This window comes from Phalacrocorax carbo, chromosome 3 (assembly GCF_963921805.1).
Source record: "Phalacrocorax carbo chromosome 3, bPhaCar2.1, whole genome shotgun sequence".
Taxonomy (NCBI): domain Eukaryota; kingdom Metazoa; phylum Chordata; class Aves; order Suliformes; family Phalacrocoracidae; genus Phalacrocorax; species Phalacrocorax carbo.
In genome coordinates, this window is record NC_087515.1 from 32,349,340 (window position 1) to 32,369,140 (window position 19,801).

At 44.0% G+C, this 19,801-nt stretch overlaps 2 protein-coding genes across 2 annotated transcripts in view; one reads left to right on the forward strand and one right to left on the reverse strand.

Moving 5' to 3' along the window:
* ALK (ALK receptor tyrosine kinase) overlaps positions 1-12,201 on the forward strand; it is a 239,075-nt gene extending 226,874 nt beyond the window's left edge. Inside the window, exons 23-29 of the mRNA XM_064446430.1 lie at positions 157-254; positions 1,313-1,405; positions 3,138-3,239; positions 4,475-4,609; positions 5,186-5,276; positions 6,586-8,642; positions 11,278-12,201. Of these exons, the coding sequence (XP_064302500.1) occupies positions 157-254; positions 1,313-1,405; positions 3,138-3,239; positions 4,475-4,609; positions 5,186-5,276; positions 6,586-7,290 (1,224 nt within the window). The 3' untranslated portion in view covers positions 7,291-8,642; positions 11,278-12,201. The remainder of the gene's footprint in view (positions 1-156; positions 255-1,312; positions 1,406-3,137; positions 3,240-4,474; positions 4,610-5,185; positions 5,277-6,585; positions 8,643-11,277) is intronic.
* Positions 12,202-14,770: 2,569 nt separating this feature from the next.
* CLIP4 (CAP-Gly domain containing linker protein family member 4) overlaps positions 14,771-19,801 on the reverse strand; it is a 34,374-nt gene continuing 29,343 nt past the window's right edge. The window contains 5 exon segments of the mRNA XM_064446429.1: positions 14,771-16,681; positions 17,309-17,381; positions 18,106-18,170; positions 18,951-19,060; positions 19,062-19,075. Coding sequence (XP_064302499.1) covers positions 16,360-16,681; positions 17,309-17,381; positions 18,106-18,170; positions 18,951-19,060; positions 19,062-19,075 — 584 coding nt within the window. The 3' untranslated portion in view covers positions 14,771-16,359.

Below are 19,801 nucleotides of genomic sequence, written 5' to 3' on the forward strand. Positions count from 1 at the left end.
TCATGGATATGAACCCTCACTTGTGCGTTTTTGTAATCCCTTTGTGTATTAACATCTGAGCTACATTACTTACTGGAGAGTTCCCAGTGCTGTATCAGTGACGAATCATGCCATGTTCTTGCTTTTAACCCATGTTTGTCCCTTGTCTTTTGGTAGAATCAGCCCTCCTCCCTTTCCATGCTGGACTTGCTCCATGTGGCTCGTGACATTGCTCGTGGGTGTCAGTACCTGGAGGAGAACCACTTCATTCATAGGTAGGTGAACACATCTGTGTCAGCATGGGAATGACTTGCACACAGGCCAGCAAGGACTCCTAATGCCCTGCATGATATGTTTATGTCCTGCTGCACTCTAGTGGCTGGATATCTTTAAACAAGGTAGATTAAATCAGAATACTAGAAGCAATTAACAGAAGAGCTGCTATAAATCTGGTTGCGGAGGTCTGTAGTTTTACCAAAGGTCCTGAGCTCTGCCTCAGTGCCTGCACTTGTGCAGCCTGTTTGGCTACTCTGGAAATGAAAACACAGTCTTGTGACAGAAGTCTTCAAAGCTCTCCCCATCATGAATTTTCCTTACTGCCTTTCTGCTCATTCTGGAACCCTTTTCTTTTCCCTCTCGAAGAACAGGGTGTATACGTAAGCCAGAATGCAACACCTTGTGACTATTGTTAGCTGCTCCTGCAGAACAGGATGTTTGGCAGGTGTCTAAAATTTTGCCCATTGAGTAGAGATGCATAGAAAGAGATTGTAGTTCACTCTTCTGAAAGAGTTACCCACAAGGTATGCCAGCAGAGGTGGAGCTGGAGCTTTACCTGCATGCACAGATTCAGGCCATACCTTCAGCCTCCAGAGCAACACCTGCACATTGTTGTTCTTTCTGTCTCTGACTGTATGACACCCATTACACAATATTTTAACAGCCACGCTAGGAATAGGTCAGTGGGTCATTCTCCAGGCAGCATGGGGTTGGGACTAGTACACTGCTGAAATCAGCCCCACTGCTTGCAACTCCTTAAAGACTTAAAAGTAGCTCCTGGGGTGAAGGGAGTCTCACAGGAAGCCCATCCTTTCAGCTGGTAGATGTTACTTGAAGTTTAAAGAAGAAATGTTAAAGAGCAGAACTCCTGCTGTTGGGGTAGATTGGAATTTGGGACATGACTAGTTATCCATAAACAGTGACTTTTCTGGCTGTTGCGGGCTCTCTGCAGCTCAGGAAAGGAGGTACAATCCTTTGTTTTCTTTTTGGCTTCTAAAATTGTCAAATGATTAAGTGGTTCTTCTCTTTCCATTGCTTTTCTTCCTTTTCCTTGTAGGGATATTGCTGCCAGGAACTGCCTCCTTACCTGTCGAGGGCCTGGGAGAGTGGCTAAAATTGGAGACTTTGGAATGGCCCGGGATATATACAGGTAGCAGAGCTAAGCCCAGGGTATCCGCAAGTGGAATCTCTCTAAAATGAGGGAGGAGCAGTGTGTGTGCAGGAGAGCAGGCTCGTGTGCTGCCCTGTGTAACCCTAGCAAGGCAAGAGTGGAGAGATCCCGCCCTGATGAATCCCAGCTAATGCTTTTTTGGTGTTCACCTTCACCTGTAGTTTAACTGTGGTCTGGAGACTTTTCCCTCTCCTGACAACTTTCCTCTGGGTAATGAAGTCTGATGGTCATGGTAGGCATTTTTCCTCCCACTTGTACTCTGTCTTCAGTTTCTTGTCTTTACTTTCTCCACACTAAATGGCATTGATGTGCCCTTTTTTTTTTTGTGGTCCCAAATCATTCTGAGCTTAATCTCTCTCCTTGATACCACCCCTGCCCCTTTGGTTTGGTGTTATCAGTAAATCTCCTCAATTTACTGCAGATAAAGGAGGAAGGTGCAGAGGAAGGTCAGGAAAATGTAATCACCCGAACTGGAATTCAGCCAGGACACAGGGTTAACTACTCTGCTCTTGCAAGAAGTGCCAGGAAATCTTTAATGACCACAAGCAGTCAGGGCTGCAGTTTGATATCTCATCTTCCAGATAGCACCTCTAGAAGTGCTGCACCATGTCCTGCTGTGCTGAGGAATCAATTTGCCTCTGACTCGGAGGAAGGAGTGCCTTGTACTCAGTCACCTGCACTGTTTATTCCAGTGCCTTGCCGTCTTTTCTTCCTGCTTGGGGATTCTCCTGAGTAATTACTAAGCCAGGCCAGGCTCTGCTTAGCTTGAGATCTGGCAGCATCACAGCCTGAGGTGATGCAAACAGACTGCTACCTTCAAAAACCCAAGTGTATCAGAGCTGCTTTTTTTCCCCCCTCCTCTCTCTCCATTCACAAAGCTTCACCCCCACTCTGTCCCACTGTCAGATGGGACTCTACTGGGACAAAGTAGCATCTGTCACACTCACACTATCAGCAGAACCAACTGCCAAGAAGAACGCTTTGGTGCTGAGTTTTCAAAGGTGCCTTTGAAGTTTGCACATGTTTCTGTGTCCAGGAATATCCTTTGGATGCTCAGGCTGTGTAGTTATGAACAGTGACACCAACTTGCATGAGCAGCCTCCTGCAGCTGCAAGCACAGGATTAAGGGCTTGTAGATTTTATTTTAAAGGGCAACGACACTAAATGACTATTGTAATTCCTGCCTCAGGAGCACAGGAGGTGCTTTTTGTACTATTGCCCCAGTCCTAATGGCCAAGCATCCTTCTCAACAAGCTCCACTTCTTATAAGGGGTTTTGTGTTTCACTTGCAGTGCTTTAGACTGGATACGTAAGGGACAGGCTTTGTTTATTTTTGATGGGGATGCTCAAGGTGACCACATGTGAGGTGAGGTGGAGATCTTGCTGTGGCTGAAAAGTGCAGGAGGATGGCTCTTCCAGCAGCAGTTTACTGTGTGAGTAACTCACTAGGAGTGTGCATAGAGATAAGGATAACTTGTGTTCACCAGATCAGGCCTAAAGCAAGGGAGATTAGAGCATTCCTTCCATGGCCTGCCCATTTCCACTATTTTTGTGAGAAGGAACAGGTCTCTTCAGCATTTTCTCTGCCATTCTGTTTCACCTAAATTAGTCTCTCTTCTGGCTCATAATTTTAATATTTGTAATTATAAAAATCCCAAATTAATGGCTTTTTCTGAATTCTTTGCCGACTCCTTTTGTTTGTTCTTTGCAGAGCCAGCTACTATCGGAAGGGTGGGTGTGCGATGTTGCCCGTCAAATGGATGCCTCCTGAGGCTTTCATGGAAGGAATATTTACATCAAAAACAGACACATGGTGTGCTTCTTTTTCTTCTCTGTCCAGTCTGTCTGTCTGTGTTGTAACTGCTTTTGTAAAGTGTGAATAATTTGTAAAAAACACGTGTTCTTGTTCATTTCTCCTTTCCTAAAAAGACAAGCTGTGTTTTTCAGAGCGAGTAATCTTGGAGGAGACTAGGGAACAGAAAGATCAGACCTGTGCAAAGGCAGGGGAGGTGAGCAGGCAGGGAAGGGAGGTTGAGGTAAATGCAGGTGCTGCTTTGCTGCTACAGGGAGGAAAGCGCTAGTTCCACGCTGAGGAAAGCAGCATGGGAGACTGCAGGCAGGATCCATCCTGCCAGTGAGGGAGAAGGGCATCATGTACTGTGGCTTTCATCTTTCTCTGGGCCTGCAGCAGCACTGTAAGCACTTGAGTTGCTGGTGGCCAGAGGAGAGGAAGGGAAATTGGGCGAGCAGGAGGCAAGAGCTTGGGATGTGTGTGGAGGGGAAGGGGCTGGCTGTCAGGACACAGCTCCTGAGCAAGCCCCAGCAAAGGGGTAGCGGTACATTCTCTCACACAGCTGAGCTGCTGCCTATCTCAGCACCAAGCGGAAGAGTTTCCCATTGCTGCACATAGCTCTTTGCAATTTTAATCAAGACCATCATGATTTCCAAGCAGCTGACCAGATGAATGCTTTGGAGGAGATTTTGTCCCAGCCATTGTCCGCAGGGCTTTGCAGGCCACACCACACAGGCCCAGGGCTGTGGTGTCAGCTAGGGAATGTTTTTATTGTACTCTGACCTACAGGTGCAGACTATGGGGCTCAGAGCATCAGTGGGGATTCACTGGCATATTATTTCACACAGGGTACCTTATTCAAGAGGCAGAGTTCATCATAAGTCATCAGGCCACTGCTCCACTCAGTCCTGTCTCCAGCAATGGCTGACGTCTTAGAAAAGCACAACCTGACTTTCACATTTGTTACATCTAGTTGAACAGTGCTGAGTATAGGGCAAAGCAACCGTATTTATCTACCTATACGGCAGACTTCACTCACTTAACATTCAACTACTAGTATTCATTAAATGATTCAAAGTCCACCATTACAACTGTGCAGCTTATTTATGTCTGAATACTGCAGCAGTGATTTCCACAAGCTGCCTGAGCACAGACTGCAAAGAGCAATGCTGACGGTACTGTACCTAAGGGCATTGCCCCTCCCTGATGGTCATTCCTGTATCCTTCACTTTGTTTTCCTTCACTTCTGTATTCAGGTCCTTTGGCGTATTGCTGTGGGAGATATTCTCTTTGGGATACATGCCCTACCCTAGCAAAAGTAACCAGGAGGTTCTGGAGTTTGTCACCAATGGAGGAAGGATGGATCCACCTAAAAACTGCCCTGGCCCTGTGTATGAGATTTTAACTTTGATATATTCATGCAAATAAGTTTCTGTTTCAAATGCAGTTCTCTAGTCAGAAGTTAATGACTTTTAAGATTGATCTTATTGTGACTGATCTGCCTTATTGGACTTGAGTGCCAGTGACTTCTCTACTATTTAAGTTTTCTCTGTTTTGGAGAGTAATTGAGGGCCCCTTTGAGACGTAGTGGCCATTGCTTGTTTGGTCAAAGATGGTGCAATATTTCTGTGTCTTAGGTTAGCTGTGAAACTGCAAGTACATAAGACTGTTCACAGGTAGGGAAGACTGGGCTCCATTATCTGTAGCCCTGCCTACCTTTAGTGAATTGTCCAAGGGATTTTGGGTGGGTGAGTTATTTCTCTGATGGTCTGTGGATTTCACCTCACTGGTGGCCACATTTCAGTGGTTACTGGTGCATCAGTGGTCTGACTCGGGAAGGCAGAGCACTCTCAGTTATTAGAAGTCAGAGCGGCATTACATGCTTATAGTTTCTAAGCTGCAGTGACTAGCTGTTAGGTACCAACAAGACCTGTCATTTATGAGCATCTCCCTTTCTGCTCTTTCAGTTATCGCATTATGACCCAGTGTTGGCAGCACCAGCCTGAAGACCGGCCAAATTTTGCCATAATCCTGGAGAGGATTGAGTACTGCACTCAGGTATCAGTGTTCATTTGTCACGAATCAGATGGGTGGAGAGGGTTCTTACTGAGGAGCGATCTAGGCAAGCCAGAACATGAGATGAGGAGGCAGCACTGCATTACTGCAGTCAGCATTCCAGGGAGACTGATGTCACCCTGGGACCAGTGGCTGGGATGTTTACCTCATTGGGTGGTTGATCCTTCTTGTCTTTCACTGCTGAAAGGCACAGGCTTACACAAGATTACACAGCTTTACAAACTGCAAACCTGTAGCTCTGCTTCTTCTTCTAAAGGCGCAGATGACGACACGCAAAAGAGCTAAGACAGGCCAGCGTCTGTACATGCTTCATGTCAGTTACTCCATCCCAGTGTTTACTCTTAAGACATGGTCAGCACTGAGCAGAAATGGTCCTGGCTCAGAGCACCCTTTGCAGGTGGCTTCTGCAGCTGTCGGCAATTTTCTGAATCTGACTCTGTTAGAGAAGGCAGGTGGAGACAGCCATGCTAAACGAGTGGGGATTCTAAGGCTAGGAAACGGGAGAAGGATGTGGCTTGCTTCCCAGGCTGAAATCTGATTTATTTTTTATCACCAATTTTAGCTTATGAGGAGTGGGGTAGTTCAGAAAATATTTTGCTGCCTGCATCAGCACAGGCTTCTTGTATGAGCTCACTATTTGCCTCAGTCAGTTTGCTTTCCCTCGCTCTTTGGGAGGCTTGGTCTGTTTTTCATGTGTTTGGATCCTGGGATTGGGAGGCATTGTTTTCTGCTATCTATATCTTGCCATGGCATCTAGCAATAATTAAAGGATGCCCAGACTACCACATTTTCTCTCAGTTTACTTCTCAAAACTGCTTTAAGTAGCTCAGAACGGCAGTCCCTATGGGTTTGGGCTTCAAGGGGTCTGCCAGTATTGCCTTCTCTCTGCATTCCCATTCCTCCCTTGTTGTGCGAAGGCAATACTTTCATGGCTGAAACTTTCTCAGTATTATCTGAGAATGTTATGAACTTCGAGATCATATAGATTCCAAAACAACATTCCCACAGGAAATTTGGCTGGACATAAAAAGCGTTTTTCACTGGTTTTGTGCCTCTGCTGTTCTTTGGTGAGTTTTAAGGTTGCTTTTTGATTTTAAGGGTATTCCACTGCATCTCACTGTTAGCTGCATTTTGTCAGCATCCTCTACAAATGGAATGTGGGCTCTGTGTAGTGGGAATAATGCTCTGTGGTCATAGCACAACAGCTGTCAGATATGTTGGATTCTTAATCAAGTGCAAGTATTAATGACGGTGGCAGACTCTGCAAAATTCTCATTGTTCTTTCTGGCAGGATCCAGATGTGATCAACACCGCTTTGCCAGTAGAATATGGTCCATCTGCTGAGGAGGAGGAGAAGCTAGCGATGCGCCCTGATGATCCAGAAGGAATTCCTCCTCTCTTGGTCTCCACACACCAAGACAGAAAGGATGACAAGCAAACTCTGCCATCTCCACCACCCCTGCCATCAGCCGTCGCTGCTGGAAAACCTCTAGGGAAAGTGAGAGCCTTGGAACCGCCAGTGCCAGGGAAGGTACAATCAGCCTCAGCGGGGGGACATATCAACATGGCCTACACCCAGTCCAATCCCCCTTCTGAGCTGCACAAAAGCCGGGGTTCCAGAAACAAGCCCACCAACCTCTGGAATCCAACCTACGGTTCTTGGTTTGCGGAGAAGCAGGCCAGCAAAAACAGTCCTCTGCTGGAGAAGGAGATGCCCGAGAGGGAGAATTTGGGACAGGAAGGAAACTGTACTGTGGGGCCCAACATTGTGACTGGCAGGCTGCCAGGCTCCTCCCTGCTATTAGAGCCATCTTCCCTAACAGCAAGTGTTAAAGAAGTGCCTCTCTTTAGGCTCCGCCACTTCCCCTGTGGGAATGTCAACTATGGATACCAACAGCAGGGCTTACCCTTGGAAGCCTCCACGCCACCTTGTGCTAGCAGTTACGAGGATCCCATCCTTAGAAACAAGAGCCACATAACCCAGCAGGGGCCGTGAGAGCCCTCTACCCTCTTGACTTTTCCCCCTGTGGCCCCCTGAGCCTTGAAGAGATGTCCTGTTACCCAATCCACCATGAGCAAGGGATCTGACAGCATTACCTTCCATTTTGTGCCAACTTGCTCCAGAAGTGCCACCCTCAAAGCTGTAATTTCAACTAACCCGAGAGGCTTCAAATTACCAAAGCCCCAATACACTAAAAGAAACAAGGGGGAGGGAGGATACAGGAAACATGTTAACTGCAAGGCCCAGCTGCTGTTGCATCAACTCATACGCATGGTTGTTGTCATGCCCTTCCTGTGAGCTTTTCTCAGTTGTGCATTCTCTGCTTAAGTGTAAAGCTGCGCTCACTGCCTTGAGTGTTTTATGTCTGGGGTTTTCCGTGCCAAACTTGTGGTTGCTGTGGAACACCTGGAGATCTGCAGCTGGCAGAGGTTATAGTGGGTTTTGGGGGAGCATCCCCTATCCAGACCGAAAAAGGTTACAACAGTGCTGAATGGTGACACGATGGCACGGTCCCAAGCTGCATTCCAGCTACAGTCCAGTCTTCGACAGCCCTTGACTGCACAGTGGGTATGGGGGTGTTGGCAAGACACTGGTCCTACTGCATCACTTGAAAGAGAGTGGGGAGGAAGCACAGAGGACGGGTGTAGACGCCCTGAGGCACTCTGGGTTGGGGAGGGGGTTGTTTGGCTGGGTTTTTTGTTTCGTTTTCTTTTTGCTGCGCTTAAGCATTAAAACTGAGCAAAGCCCTTTAAAATTCCTTCTGTCCTACAAAGGTAGGAATGCCCTTCATCAGGAACTTGTGCGCGTCAACTGGAACCAAAGTGAAGTTTTAAAGGGCCATGGTCATGAGAGAAACTTTCACCCTGCCCTGAATATGGACAGCCACCTGCATACCTCAGCGGTTCGCCTTTGACATACGCTGTAAAAACAACAACAAAAAGGCAGAAGACTACATCGTGCCACAATCCAGATGCCAGATACTGTCTGTATTTGAAGGGTTTAGAGCCCTCGTTCCTTTAACAAAAATATGTGTATGATCGTGGTTTAAAGACAAACACTGCATTGACTCATTTTGTACACTTTGTGCATGAAAAATATGCCAGTTAAATGTATTGTCAAAACATAGATGTAGGAAATAATTCATGTGTAAAGATGTGCATTAGTAACGTCAACTTAGGGTTGCAAGGAGCTGTTTTAGCATGAATGCTATCCGGAAAAGTGGTGCCTAGTTCCATAGAAATGGGTGTACTGGAGCACCAGGAAAGGAATGTGAAGGTGTTCTTCAGGCCGAGACTCTTCATTTCAGTGAAGTGAGACTGAATCTGGCCCCAGATCCAAACATTGAGGTAAGCTTCCTGTCTTCATGATGGAACAAACCAGAACCCACATATATGTAGTCCTAACCTTTGAGATGTGCAGCCTGAAATCGGAGGGCTTGGGCTGGCCCACCACCCTTGCAAAAAAAAAGAAACCATGGTGGGGGGGGAGGTAGCGTGCTCTCCTAACCTGCCTGACATCTCTGATACGCAAAACTGAAACCCTTTCAGACAAATGCCACAATTGTGTGTGGTGGTTGGTTAAGTGGGCACTGCTCTCTGTTGGGAACCTTGAGGCAGGGGCTGCCCCAAATTTCATGTTCAGCTGCTAGGGATCCTCGCACCACTGCTGCGTAGGCTTGGCGGGCATAATGAGGGCTACACGTTGGGTGCTCTGCTGCTGCACCCAGGCTTCTTTAGCTTGAACTAAGAGAATATTTGTGATCACCAAGATTATTAGGCTTGCAGCTCTTGTCATGAAATAGCCACTGGGGAGGGATTCTGTCTAGCTTAGGACTGCGTTAGTGTCACACTGATCTCTCTCTTTCTAACTCAGTAAACTCAATGGGGTAGTTTTGTAGACTCTCAGGAAAGCTGATTAATTCAGGAGGTAAGCACTGTGAGAACAAGTTCTTACACTAGTGTATTATTCACATGTAATAGCAATTTTCATTTAAATATTCCAGCTTTCTCATTTTCAGAAGGGCTGAAGCACCTCATTGTTTTCTTTAGCTCTTCTTTGCATAGGAGCACCCTCTGAGTTTTTGCTGCTCTGCCTCTTACGCATTAGTGAAGCCAGAATCTGACCTGTAGACTGATAAGTGGTCTTAAAGAATACACAAGAACAAAGAGTCGCAAAGTTAAGGATCTTTGATTACCTGAAACTATTAATTCTTTGGTCTGGGGCAGCAGCTTTGATGCTGCACAAATGCAGATAAGCTGCCCAGTTATGATGTTAAAGGCAGGATTTCTAAAGACACTTTAAAAGCACAAGCAGCAAGAGACCATTGTACATTTATGGTGATGAAGGGGGGAAAGGCAGGCTTTCCCCAGCCACAGTGATAGCATGATTACTGCTCTGCAGCTTCTGCTGTGCAGTTATTTTATCATACAGTTTCAACCAAAATGCTCTTACAGAATGGGAGTTGTAAAAAAAGAAGGAGCTAAACACATTACTGCTTTTTACCTATGGAATACGTGAGGAGATAATTCTGGCCGGGGAAGTAGTGAATTACTACTGAAAACAGTAGCCTACGTACCGTCTGCTGAGTGCAGTGCATCAAGGTAAACACTGTTCAGCATGAGCAGCTGGTTTTAAGTAAGCTTCCTTCCAGTGCCTCCAGTGCAAAAGGCTTTGTTGTGGGTTTTTTGGTTTGGGGTTTGTTTTGGTTTTTTTTAATCCCCCCTTAACTCCTGGAATTCAGAAATCTAGTTTGGGCTTATTTTTCATATTAAAAATCTAACATCTCTGAGCTCTTCCACATCAAGCATTTAGTTTGGTACCCCTGTGCTGTCCAAGCACAGTATCCCAGTTTGCAAAACCGGTTTTGTAAATATTGATGCTTATAAAATCTTGCCACTTGGAAACAAGGGTTGGAGCATGTGCCTGTCCTCTTTTCTAGAAAATAAATAATACCATCAATGATAAATTATTTCCATGAATTAATTGCCTGGACCAAAGGCTGCTCTGCTACTTGTGTGCAGGCTGCATCGGAGACAGTGTTGTGGTCATTCTGCAATTGGATTGCTTAACTTTAAGTGTCCATCCTGTTGCCAAAGCATTCCCGGGATTTCAGTGACAATGCGAGATTTTACTTGCATCACTGGGATGATCTGAAGAAAGCTTTCCTTAATGATGCCTGTTTCTTCTGTCACTAAAGTCAGAGCTGCCACTCCAGCACTATCAATTACCTCACCAGCTCAAATTAGCTGAAGAAACGCTGTAGCATTTAAGCAGGTGAGAGCTGCAGCTGCCATGCAGGTTTGCCCTGGGTGGAGGGATTACCAGCAGCAGCTTGTGCAGCGAGGTAGGAAAGATGCTTCAGAAGGGCTTTCCCAGGGACAGTCCAAGCAGGGCAGAGGGAAACAACACAAACTCGGCTTTGTGCATGTGCAAAGAGCTGAGTACCCCATTCAGCACAGCTGTAAGCTGACTGTCTTAACTGTGTAGCAGGTACTTCATAGAATTTACGAAGTACACTCTTACACCTGGAAGCTTTCAGTGTTCATGTTTCTTCTGTTCCAATTTCTAGCAGTTTCAGGCTAGCATGTTTCCTACAGCTGTACACCATTAGCAAGAGCATCTTGTCCAGTCACGAGCTAGGATTTTTTTGTGTCTACAGATTCACCTGCTCAGTTGTCAGGAGCTACAGGGAGCAGGAGGGTCCTAAGCCACCATGAGCTCAGCAGATCAAAGCACCCTGGCATGTGTAAATCCCACATTCCCTTACTAAACCCCTCCATGCTAGGCCTACAGTGTTGCAGGAGAAAGGAAAAAATAATCAGGTTACTTTAACCCTCTTACCTATTTCTGTCTATGACTTTTTTTTTTTTTAACTAGTTTATTGAATGTAAATTTTTTTTAAGGAACTTGTTTTTAAGACTGTTAATCTTTTTCATTGGCAATATTTACATTCTGGTCTTATGTGTCTTCCTCACTCTGCAGTGGAAAAGCGGGAACCAGTACGATCTACAGGATGTAAAGCACGACTGGGAAAATCCTGTGCTACCACTCTTATACTCTGAAAACGGCTTATTTCCATGTGGACATTACCTGTTTCCTATAGATGTTAGGTAGGTTGCCGAGTCTGTAAGCTGCTGAAGGTAAACTAGGTTACCTTTCCAGTTGTCCTTTCATCTTCCTTTTCGCTACTAAACCTTGTTTCTCCATCAAGTGCCTGGAAATGAAGCAAGGCCAGAAGTTTGGATGGTTCTGCTTCTGCGAGCAGCAGAGGACGGAGTGGTGGCGGGAGAGGGCCTTCACTGGGGCGAGGGAAGGAGGTACAGGTACCATAGGTTGAAAGCGCGAGGGCTGCCTTTATTTGGCCAAGTCAGCCTTTCACAGAAGCGTAGTATCGCCATGCCGTTGGCTTCCCTCCCCATGTGTGCACAAAAGGACACAGGCTCAGCATGAGAGCAGCTGCAGCACCACTGGGCGCAGTCGTCCGTACGCTGCATGATGTAAGAGGTCTGAAATAGGCTATGAAGGATTTAACTTTGCATGTCTGCTCCAGTTACGGAGCCTATCTTCTGGGTGACAAGAACCTTGACGTAGGAATAGCATAAAACAGCCTTTCACAGCAGCAAAGACATCACCGTTTGTCTGTCCCAAAGTTAAACCCATCACAGGAAAATGTCCAAATTGTCTGCATCTGGCTTCTTTTAGTAACAAGCTTCATTATAATAGTGTCTGTCTCATGTACAGCATTTTATCCAACGTTGTTTATAAAGGAAGGGCCTGTGCACTTCAGGGATACTATAAAGAAAAATACTAATATATGGTCATTGAGTATTTTGTATTGAATAGTGTATTTGTATTGTAAACAAGTGTAGTGAACCACAAGGCATGAAGACAAATAAAATGACTGTAGCTGGCGCTCTCTGTGTTGGGCTGTGTAATGATTGGATCAACGTCAGAGGGAGGTCTCTGGACATGCATTTTTACTCGGTAAAGTGACAGAAGTATTATGGTACACTGACACACGAAGGAGCAGGTGTGGCGTTAAACTAAGACAGCCACCTTTCTGCCAAGCAGCACCATGTTTATGGCTTGTTGGCATCGCAAACGTCACACCTCCAAGTTTCTTACAGAGAAAAGTGCCGTTCCTTCTATTACAAAACACCACGGTTGGCTCTTACCTACAGAAAACTGGGCCAGATTAAAAAGAGAACTAAGTATACAGTTGAAGAGAGCATTTGGGTGTTTTCATTCCTAAATGTTTATATCCTAAGACAGCATTTTCTTTTGAATAGGTCTAATTATAAGCTGTATTTTTAATAGAGTGTCAGTATTGAGTCCTGTGACAAACATAAGAAGAGGTAGCTCCTGCCCTGAAATGCTCGCTTTTTTCCCCTCCCTGTACCATTCCTGTGCCATAGGTAGCTACTTTCCCAATAAATGGTCTTTGAAACTAGCACTGACTTATCTATAAACCTTATTTTCCTTCACTTGCTTATCCACCTGCACATTCTTCTGCAGGATAGTTCTCTGGTTTAGTTAATAAGACTTTTTTCCTGAGCCAGTATCCAGCGGGCACATCTCCCTCCATTTCCCCCATGCTTTGGTTCCTCCCTATCTTAACTGAAAAAGGAGCTCTCCCATGCTCTTCTAGAGGTACAGCTGGTCACCAGGCAGCCACCACGTACTGGTTTGGATCGCGCTGGATGGCAATCTTTTCCTCTCATCGCCATTTTTTTCCAGAGTTGTCTGTCTGCAGTGAGGCAGGAAAAAGGATGCAGGCGGTTACTCTGCTTTGTGGCTTTCATAGGCACGGTTTCGGTTTCCACCTGGTGTTTGACAAGGCTTCTGCAAAATTTGAACTCTGTAAAAGCCATGACGTAAATGCTGGCCTTGCCACCTATGCGACACCCTCACGGGTAACAGAGCTAACTTGTCAGAGAAACTAGGTTATCTTTTGCAAATCTGCAGTGCCAATTTTGGATCCTTGTGCCTCAGATCTTGCTGAATAGCACAGGCTCCCTGCCCAGAAAACCATTACTGTCAACATCTGCAAAACAATCACTGAATCCAAACGAAACAAACTCACTAGAAATGAATTCCCCATCCTGGGACACTTCAGGAAAGTTCTCCTCCTCCTGTCACACCTGTGACCTCTCCTTTCCAGACAGCATCCAACAAAGCTGGAAAGACTTCATTGCTGAGAGCACTGAAGAAGTATATTTTCCACAACTGGACCCCAGAGGCATGCTGTGGAACAAGGACAAGCCTCAAAGGCTGCACAGGCAGCAGAGAATTGCTGAGGACCATCTATTTATTTATAAAACAGATAATATTTTATTTATATGGTTTATAGGGACTGTGAGGATCATTGATCTTTTTTCTAACCAGTCTGGAGCTGTGATCATACAGACCTCAGCACAGCACCTAATTTGAAACTTCGCCACTAGTTATTTTCAGAATTATTTTTTTATGACACAAAGTGTCCTTCTGCAAGAGTTGGAGAAAAGGATTATAGCAACTCACCTTGGATTTAGGGAAGCACAAATCCCTCCACATCACCAACCTGAAGACAGCTATCAGTAATCCTTTCTGGAATGTAAGGACTGATTTATTTCTGTTTCAGGCCGCATAAATTTACAGTGCTTCTTGCTTCCTCGCAGAAGATACTCAGCACTACCAAAACACCTCCATACTGACAACAGGCCTGACTTGCTCCTCTAACCTCCAGTGCTCTAAGGTGGTTATAGCCAGGGCTTTCCAGAGAAGCATGCAGCTAGATGAAGCTGAAATTGAAGGGAAAACACACTACACCAATGCTCGGATAATATCTATGCCCTCTTCTCTACCCATCAGATGGTATTCAAAAGTCCTGCAGTCTTTGCTAGCCCAGGCCACTGAGATCCCACTTCCAGTTCACTTGGGTGTAGCTACAGAGCTGTGGAAGGTGCAGCCTGACACCCTTGGAGATAAAAAGAGTTTAGAGTGACTCGGAAAACTTTTGGAAAGAGGTTATTCCCAAATATTCCTTCATCTGGGCAAGCTGAGCCCCACAGAAATGGTGTGACTGTAACAAACTGCCTGAGCTTGCTGCCTTACCCACACACTTATTCCCCTACGTACCTCCTGAAGAGAAACAGCCACCCATCAGATAAAGCAGCTACAGCCATTCCATCTTGTCAGGCAGGAAAAAAAACAGCATTTCTGATACATTATCATCAGTGTTTCATCACAGGAACTAAACTGCCCACCCAGGAGCACAAGGCTGGGACAAACCAGTGAAAGGTGCTGTACAAATGCTTTGCTTGACAACAGGCAGTTTTGTGCTCTTCAGCAAATAGCTACAACATATAAACAAACACTCTGGTTTATGTACTACAGTCGCTGTTCCATGCCGTACGTGGAACTAATTTGTACATAAGGACAGAAGTGAGAGGACGTGCATTCTGTAATGACCTAATGAAAAATTTTTGCCACACTATTCACCAGGGTGTCATTTTACTAATCCCAGCAAGAAACAGATAAAGTAAAGTTCAGTACATCACTGAATATCTGCATCTTCAAATATAAAGCATTAATTTTTTTTACATTCAAGATTTACAGCTTTCATATTCAATTAAAAATTCCCATAAGTTAGACGACAATATGCATTGTTTTAAGTACAGCTCTGGAAAAATAGTTACAGCAATATTTAAAAGAAGATAACAGCAGCAGAATTCTGTCTTAAAACAGGATATTATGATGTAATTTAAAGTGTCATTTCTTCAAGTAGGTAAGAGCAAGCAGATAACTTAAGAATAAACTGACTGTTCTGGAACACAAAACCATCCTGATAAGGTAACATTTACATATGCTGGGCAATTAAAATACATTCTATGTTTAAAACACGGACAAAATAGTAGCTGTTTGAAAAGGCTGATATGCAAATAATGTCACAGCAAGGTGTGTTACAATGCTTTACCTAAAACTATCCTGAATTCATCATAGGACTCTTACAGGAAATTTATACTGGAAACTGTTCCAAAGGAAACTAAAAGAAACATGTATCACAAATGAATCAAATAACGTTAGTAGCTTGCATGAAAACCCTGCATATAATCCATATCACTGGCAGGAATTACCATGCTGTATTTATACAGACTTAGTATTTATGACGAGGCTATTACGTATATAGTTCCACTCTGGGTTTATTTGCATTTAAAAACTGTGATACTTATAGCCTGCAGCACACCAAACTAAAAAAGTCTTTAAAAATGAGGGAAAGCTCTCCAGGAGAGTGCAAAGTGCATTATTTTAAACAGTGCTTCCTGTACGTCGCTCTTTCTACAAATGCGTACAACAAAAAGTGCTTTTTACTATACAGACTGACATGCAGCATATTTGTGCTTTTTAAAGGCTTTTTATTTAATTGCTGCTGTTCACTAGGATAGCTGCAAATACTTGTATTTATCAGCCCTTTTGCATTGCGGAGGGGAGAATAGGAGGGGAAAGAAGAGGAGGAATTGGAACGATAAAATGTGAAAATACTTCACAACTGCTTGAAGAAGGGGTCGTCTGTTTTTTGCTTTCTTATTGCTAGCAGCTGGTATTGGAATTGACAAAGTGCCTGGTAACCAGACTAATGTCACTCATTAACCACCTCCTCTGTCAAAAGCAGGCAATGCGCAGAGCATTATCGGTTCATTACTACATGGAGGAAAATCATTTAAATACTGCATGAATCACAAAGCAACTTTAGAGAACGTTGCAGATACTCTCGTTCTCTAACTGGAACATTATTCAAATAACACAGCATCTCAAACCCAAGATGCTTTTGCAATAACCTTCCCAGGCAAGGGCTGTTTCACTAAGAGAAACAGAACAGTGCTTTCACTTCTTAATGCAACTGAACTTTTTTATCTGCATATTTTAATATATATATTAAAATATATATGATATATACACACATACATATATACTTATATATATGTAAAATGCAAATGCAGGTTTAATTTAAAAATAAGTTTGCACTCTAGATGGGGTCTCGTGTGCTTTAAATGCTTATTTCCTCTTGTATGAGCACCTTCTGGCTCAGCAGATATCATCCACAAGTTTTGCCCCGTTAATCCCACGATAGGTTACTCTGCTGGGTCGAACTAAGACCCCATGGTTCAGCTTACAGGTGAAATAGCGCTTTTCCCCCACAGAGCCATCGTTCTTTCCCTTGGCACTTCTGAGTTCGAGTCCGAGCCATATCCCCGGTGCAAAGTCTGTAGGACCAATGTACCTGATTGTCCCCATTTCGTTGGAGCTGGTCAGAAGAACCTGAGAACCTTCATGCAGCTTCACCGGTCCCTCAGTGCTAGCTGTAGTGGTGTTACTCCAGCTGCGCCGTAACACAGAGCTCTTGGATCTAGTTAGGGAAAAAAAATTATTTAAAAAGTCTTGTTTCTACAGAACACCCAGGGCAAATCTGTAATTCAGGGGAGTGCGTAGGAAAAACCTCAACTCCCTTTTTAAAAAAGAAAATTGGTTTTGATCTCACGTCACTAGCAAAACATGTAATAACATTAACAGGCTAGTTCACATGGCAGCCTGAAATCCATGGAAAATCAATTTCCTCTCACCTGATCTACAATATTTGCCATGGGTGAGAGTACTGGTAAATTAAGCAGTACATAGCATTTTATTTGGGGCTTGAAAGAGCTTGGCCAAAACAACTTGTAATGTGCAAAGGTCAGTCAGGCTCACCAGGACAAAGTGAAATCCTTTACCAAGGCCCTCTGAACGTCACCCAGCTGTGTGAAAATACAGGAGTTTGGAGAATATGCAGTGATGAACAATCGGAAAACAATTTTAATGCCAACCTGAATCCAAGGACTGTTCTCCTGAATACACCCACGGAAAAATAGTCTACTACTGGTCCATTTTGGAGGAAAAAAGATGAAGATAATATATATGTGCAAAGATTTTCTTTTGAACAAGAAGCAGTACAGCTAACAGCCAGCCCAACCCAACACTTTAAACTCAAGACACTCACCTAACAAAGGAGTTTCTTTTGTTTATCTCCTTTTGTGAAGATGCAGAAGTGGTGCTTAGACTGCGTCTAAAACCTAAGTGGAAAGGTTAATAAGCTGTGTAGGACTTCCTAAAAAAAAAAAAACCAAAAAAAAAACCAAACCCAAAGCCAAACCAACAACCACCACCACCCTTTCTGAAGTCATATTCTTTGTGTTTTCTTTTACACTGCTTCCACTACATTTGCTACACATTCTCCCCTCCAGTTTGGAAATCAAGTGATGAAACTTCTCATGAAAGTAAGTGTCCATAACACATTCAAACTTTCAGAGGAGACAGAAGTGAAATTAAACAAACCAGACAAGGGCAATTTGAAGCAGCCTTTTCACAAAAAGCTGAGGCTCTAGGAGAGAGAACAATAACTACTTCAAGTATCTCACATAAGTTTTGGTCAATTCATATAGAGACCTCCCTACACTGATCCTTTCATCAATGTCAATTTAGATTAAGGAGCAGGTTCCATTTTATGGTTACCGTCCGATTAGAATGGAAATACAGTAATAAGGGACGAGTGTTGACAATCTTAACTCTGACATAATTATTTCTGCCAGTACAGGGCCCAACGACAACACAGTATTCCACATCCCCGCTGCAGGCTACATTTTTAGGAAGGGACCAGCCAGACTATTGGCTGGTATTGGGTTCCTTGAGCATCTCTTGTGCCCTCAGAGAAGTGGGCTTTGTGCAGTAGGTGCCGGTTGTAGAATGGTAGCCTGCGTAAGGCTACCTAAGCCGAGACAGTTGTCTTTACACTCCTACCTGGAAAAGGGTGATTTATTTTACTTGATGAAGTCTCTGTGAGAGAATCCACAGAACCTGTTAGTCTGAAAAGCAACAACACAATGAAGAAATTTCAACTCAACTCTGAACAACCCTACAGCTGGAGTCCTTGTCACATGTTGATTACGTTTTGATTCTTTCCCTTCTCCATCCACCCCCAAGAGACACTAACATTTCAGTTGTAACCAGGCTGGTACATAAGAGGTGCCTGGAGCAAACCAGTTTATTCAAGTTATTTGTCTTTTAACTCAGCAAGAGCGCATGTATAATTTTGAGGGCAAATTCTTTGTAACAGTTTGGCTGAGCTAGGGTGTCCGGGGAAGAAAAGCAAGAACATGTCTGGCAGCGGGGTCCAGATACAAACAGAGGAGGAAAGGAGCACAGTACTCCTCTGATGTTCTTCCTGAAACCTAGCGAAGAGACTACAAACGAAGTGGTGGATGCTTTGGTTCCTCTGTGAATAGTATTTCCAGTCATGTCCAAGGGCAACTTCCTTTTATAACCAAGTTTAGCTCAGCGCATCAGGATTGATCATGAAAGTAACGTTTAACGAACACAGACTGTGTCAGAAACGGAGGCCCTGGAATGAAAACTACTTGAGGTGGCTGCAAGAGAAACGGGGGGAGCTGCCTTCCTAATTTATACTCTGCTTTCAGAAAGCTGATCTAAAACCCACCAGGTTTTTAATGGAGGCTAATAAAGTTCCATTAGCAGAAGAAAACATTTATTTCTTCCACATCTGCTGCAAAACTTTGCTTTCCCACTGGAAGCGTATTAAGAAAGTGTTTTAGCCACTGGAACATTACAACAGCTTCAGTGCTTACCTCTGCACGCGGGACGGTGGTGCAAATATACCGTATCTGGGAAGACAACTGAAGTACTGAATGCCTCCCACGGAACCATCATTCTTCCCGTGAGGCTTGTCCAGTTCAATTGCCACACCAGAATCCTACATTCAAAACAGTAAAATCATGGTATTTGGAACAACACACCACAGGCTTTTCTTCATCTAGGCAGTTGGCACAGTTGGCATTCACCCACACCAAGGAAAACAGTTTCTAGTTAGGAAACTGTCTAGGTAGTTATTTTATTTTATATATATATATATCATGATTATTATCTATGGTAACTATGCAAAAATTCATATCATAATAAATCTAAAGAGAACTATCTCCGCATTTTTATATGCTGTTGAGAAAATTACTGACATTTTAATTAATATAGAAAGGTAAAGACCTGGAGAGAGATCTATAGATACTAAAGCTGAACAGAACATTACTGACCTACAACAGCGCGGGTGTTTGACAAAAAGGAGACAGAAGAGAAGAGCCGTGCTGGTTCAAGGTTTCCCTCGCTAGTCCTCTGACCACATGCTTTATGCCTCTTCTGAGATCACCAACAGTAAAAGTGAAGTTTTGAGATATTAATTCATTCCTTCTTTCCAACTAGCAAGTTATAATTAATACAAATTGCAAGGCTGGTTGTATGATATTGAGAGAAGGGTGTAAGAATCAGAACTGGCCAGCAATTCGTCTCGTGCAGAACACTGAACAGGCATCAAGATGTTAATAAGCTTGATCATTCATAACCTGTGATAAATGTGAGCTAATTATGTAAAGGTGCTAAATTTCATACTCCATTAGCAGTCCTTATGCTATCCATCCCCAAAAGATTC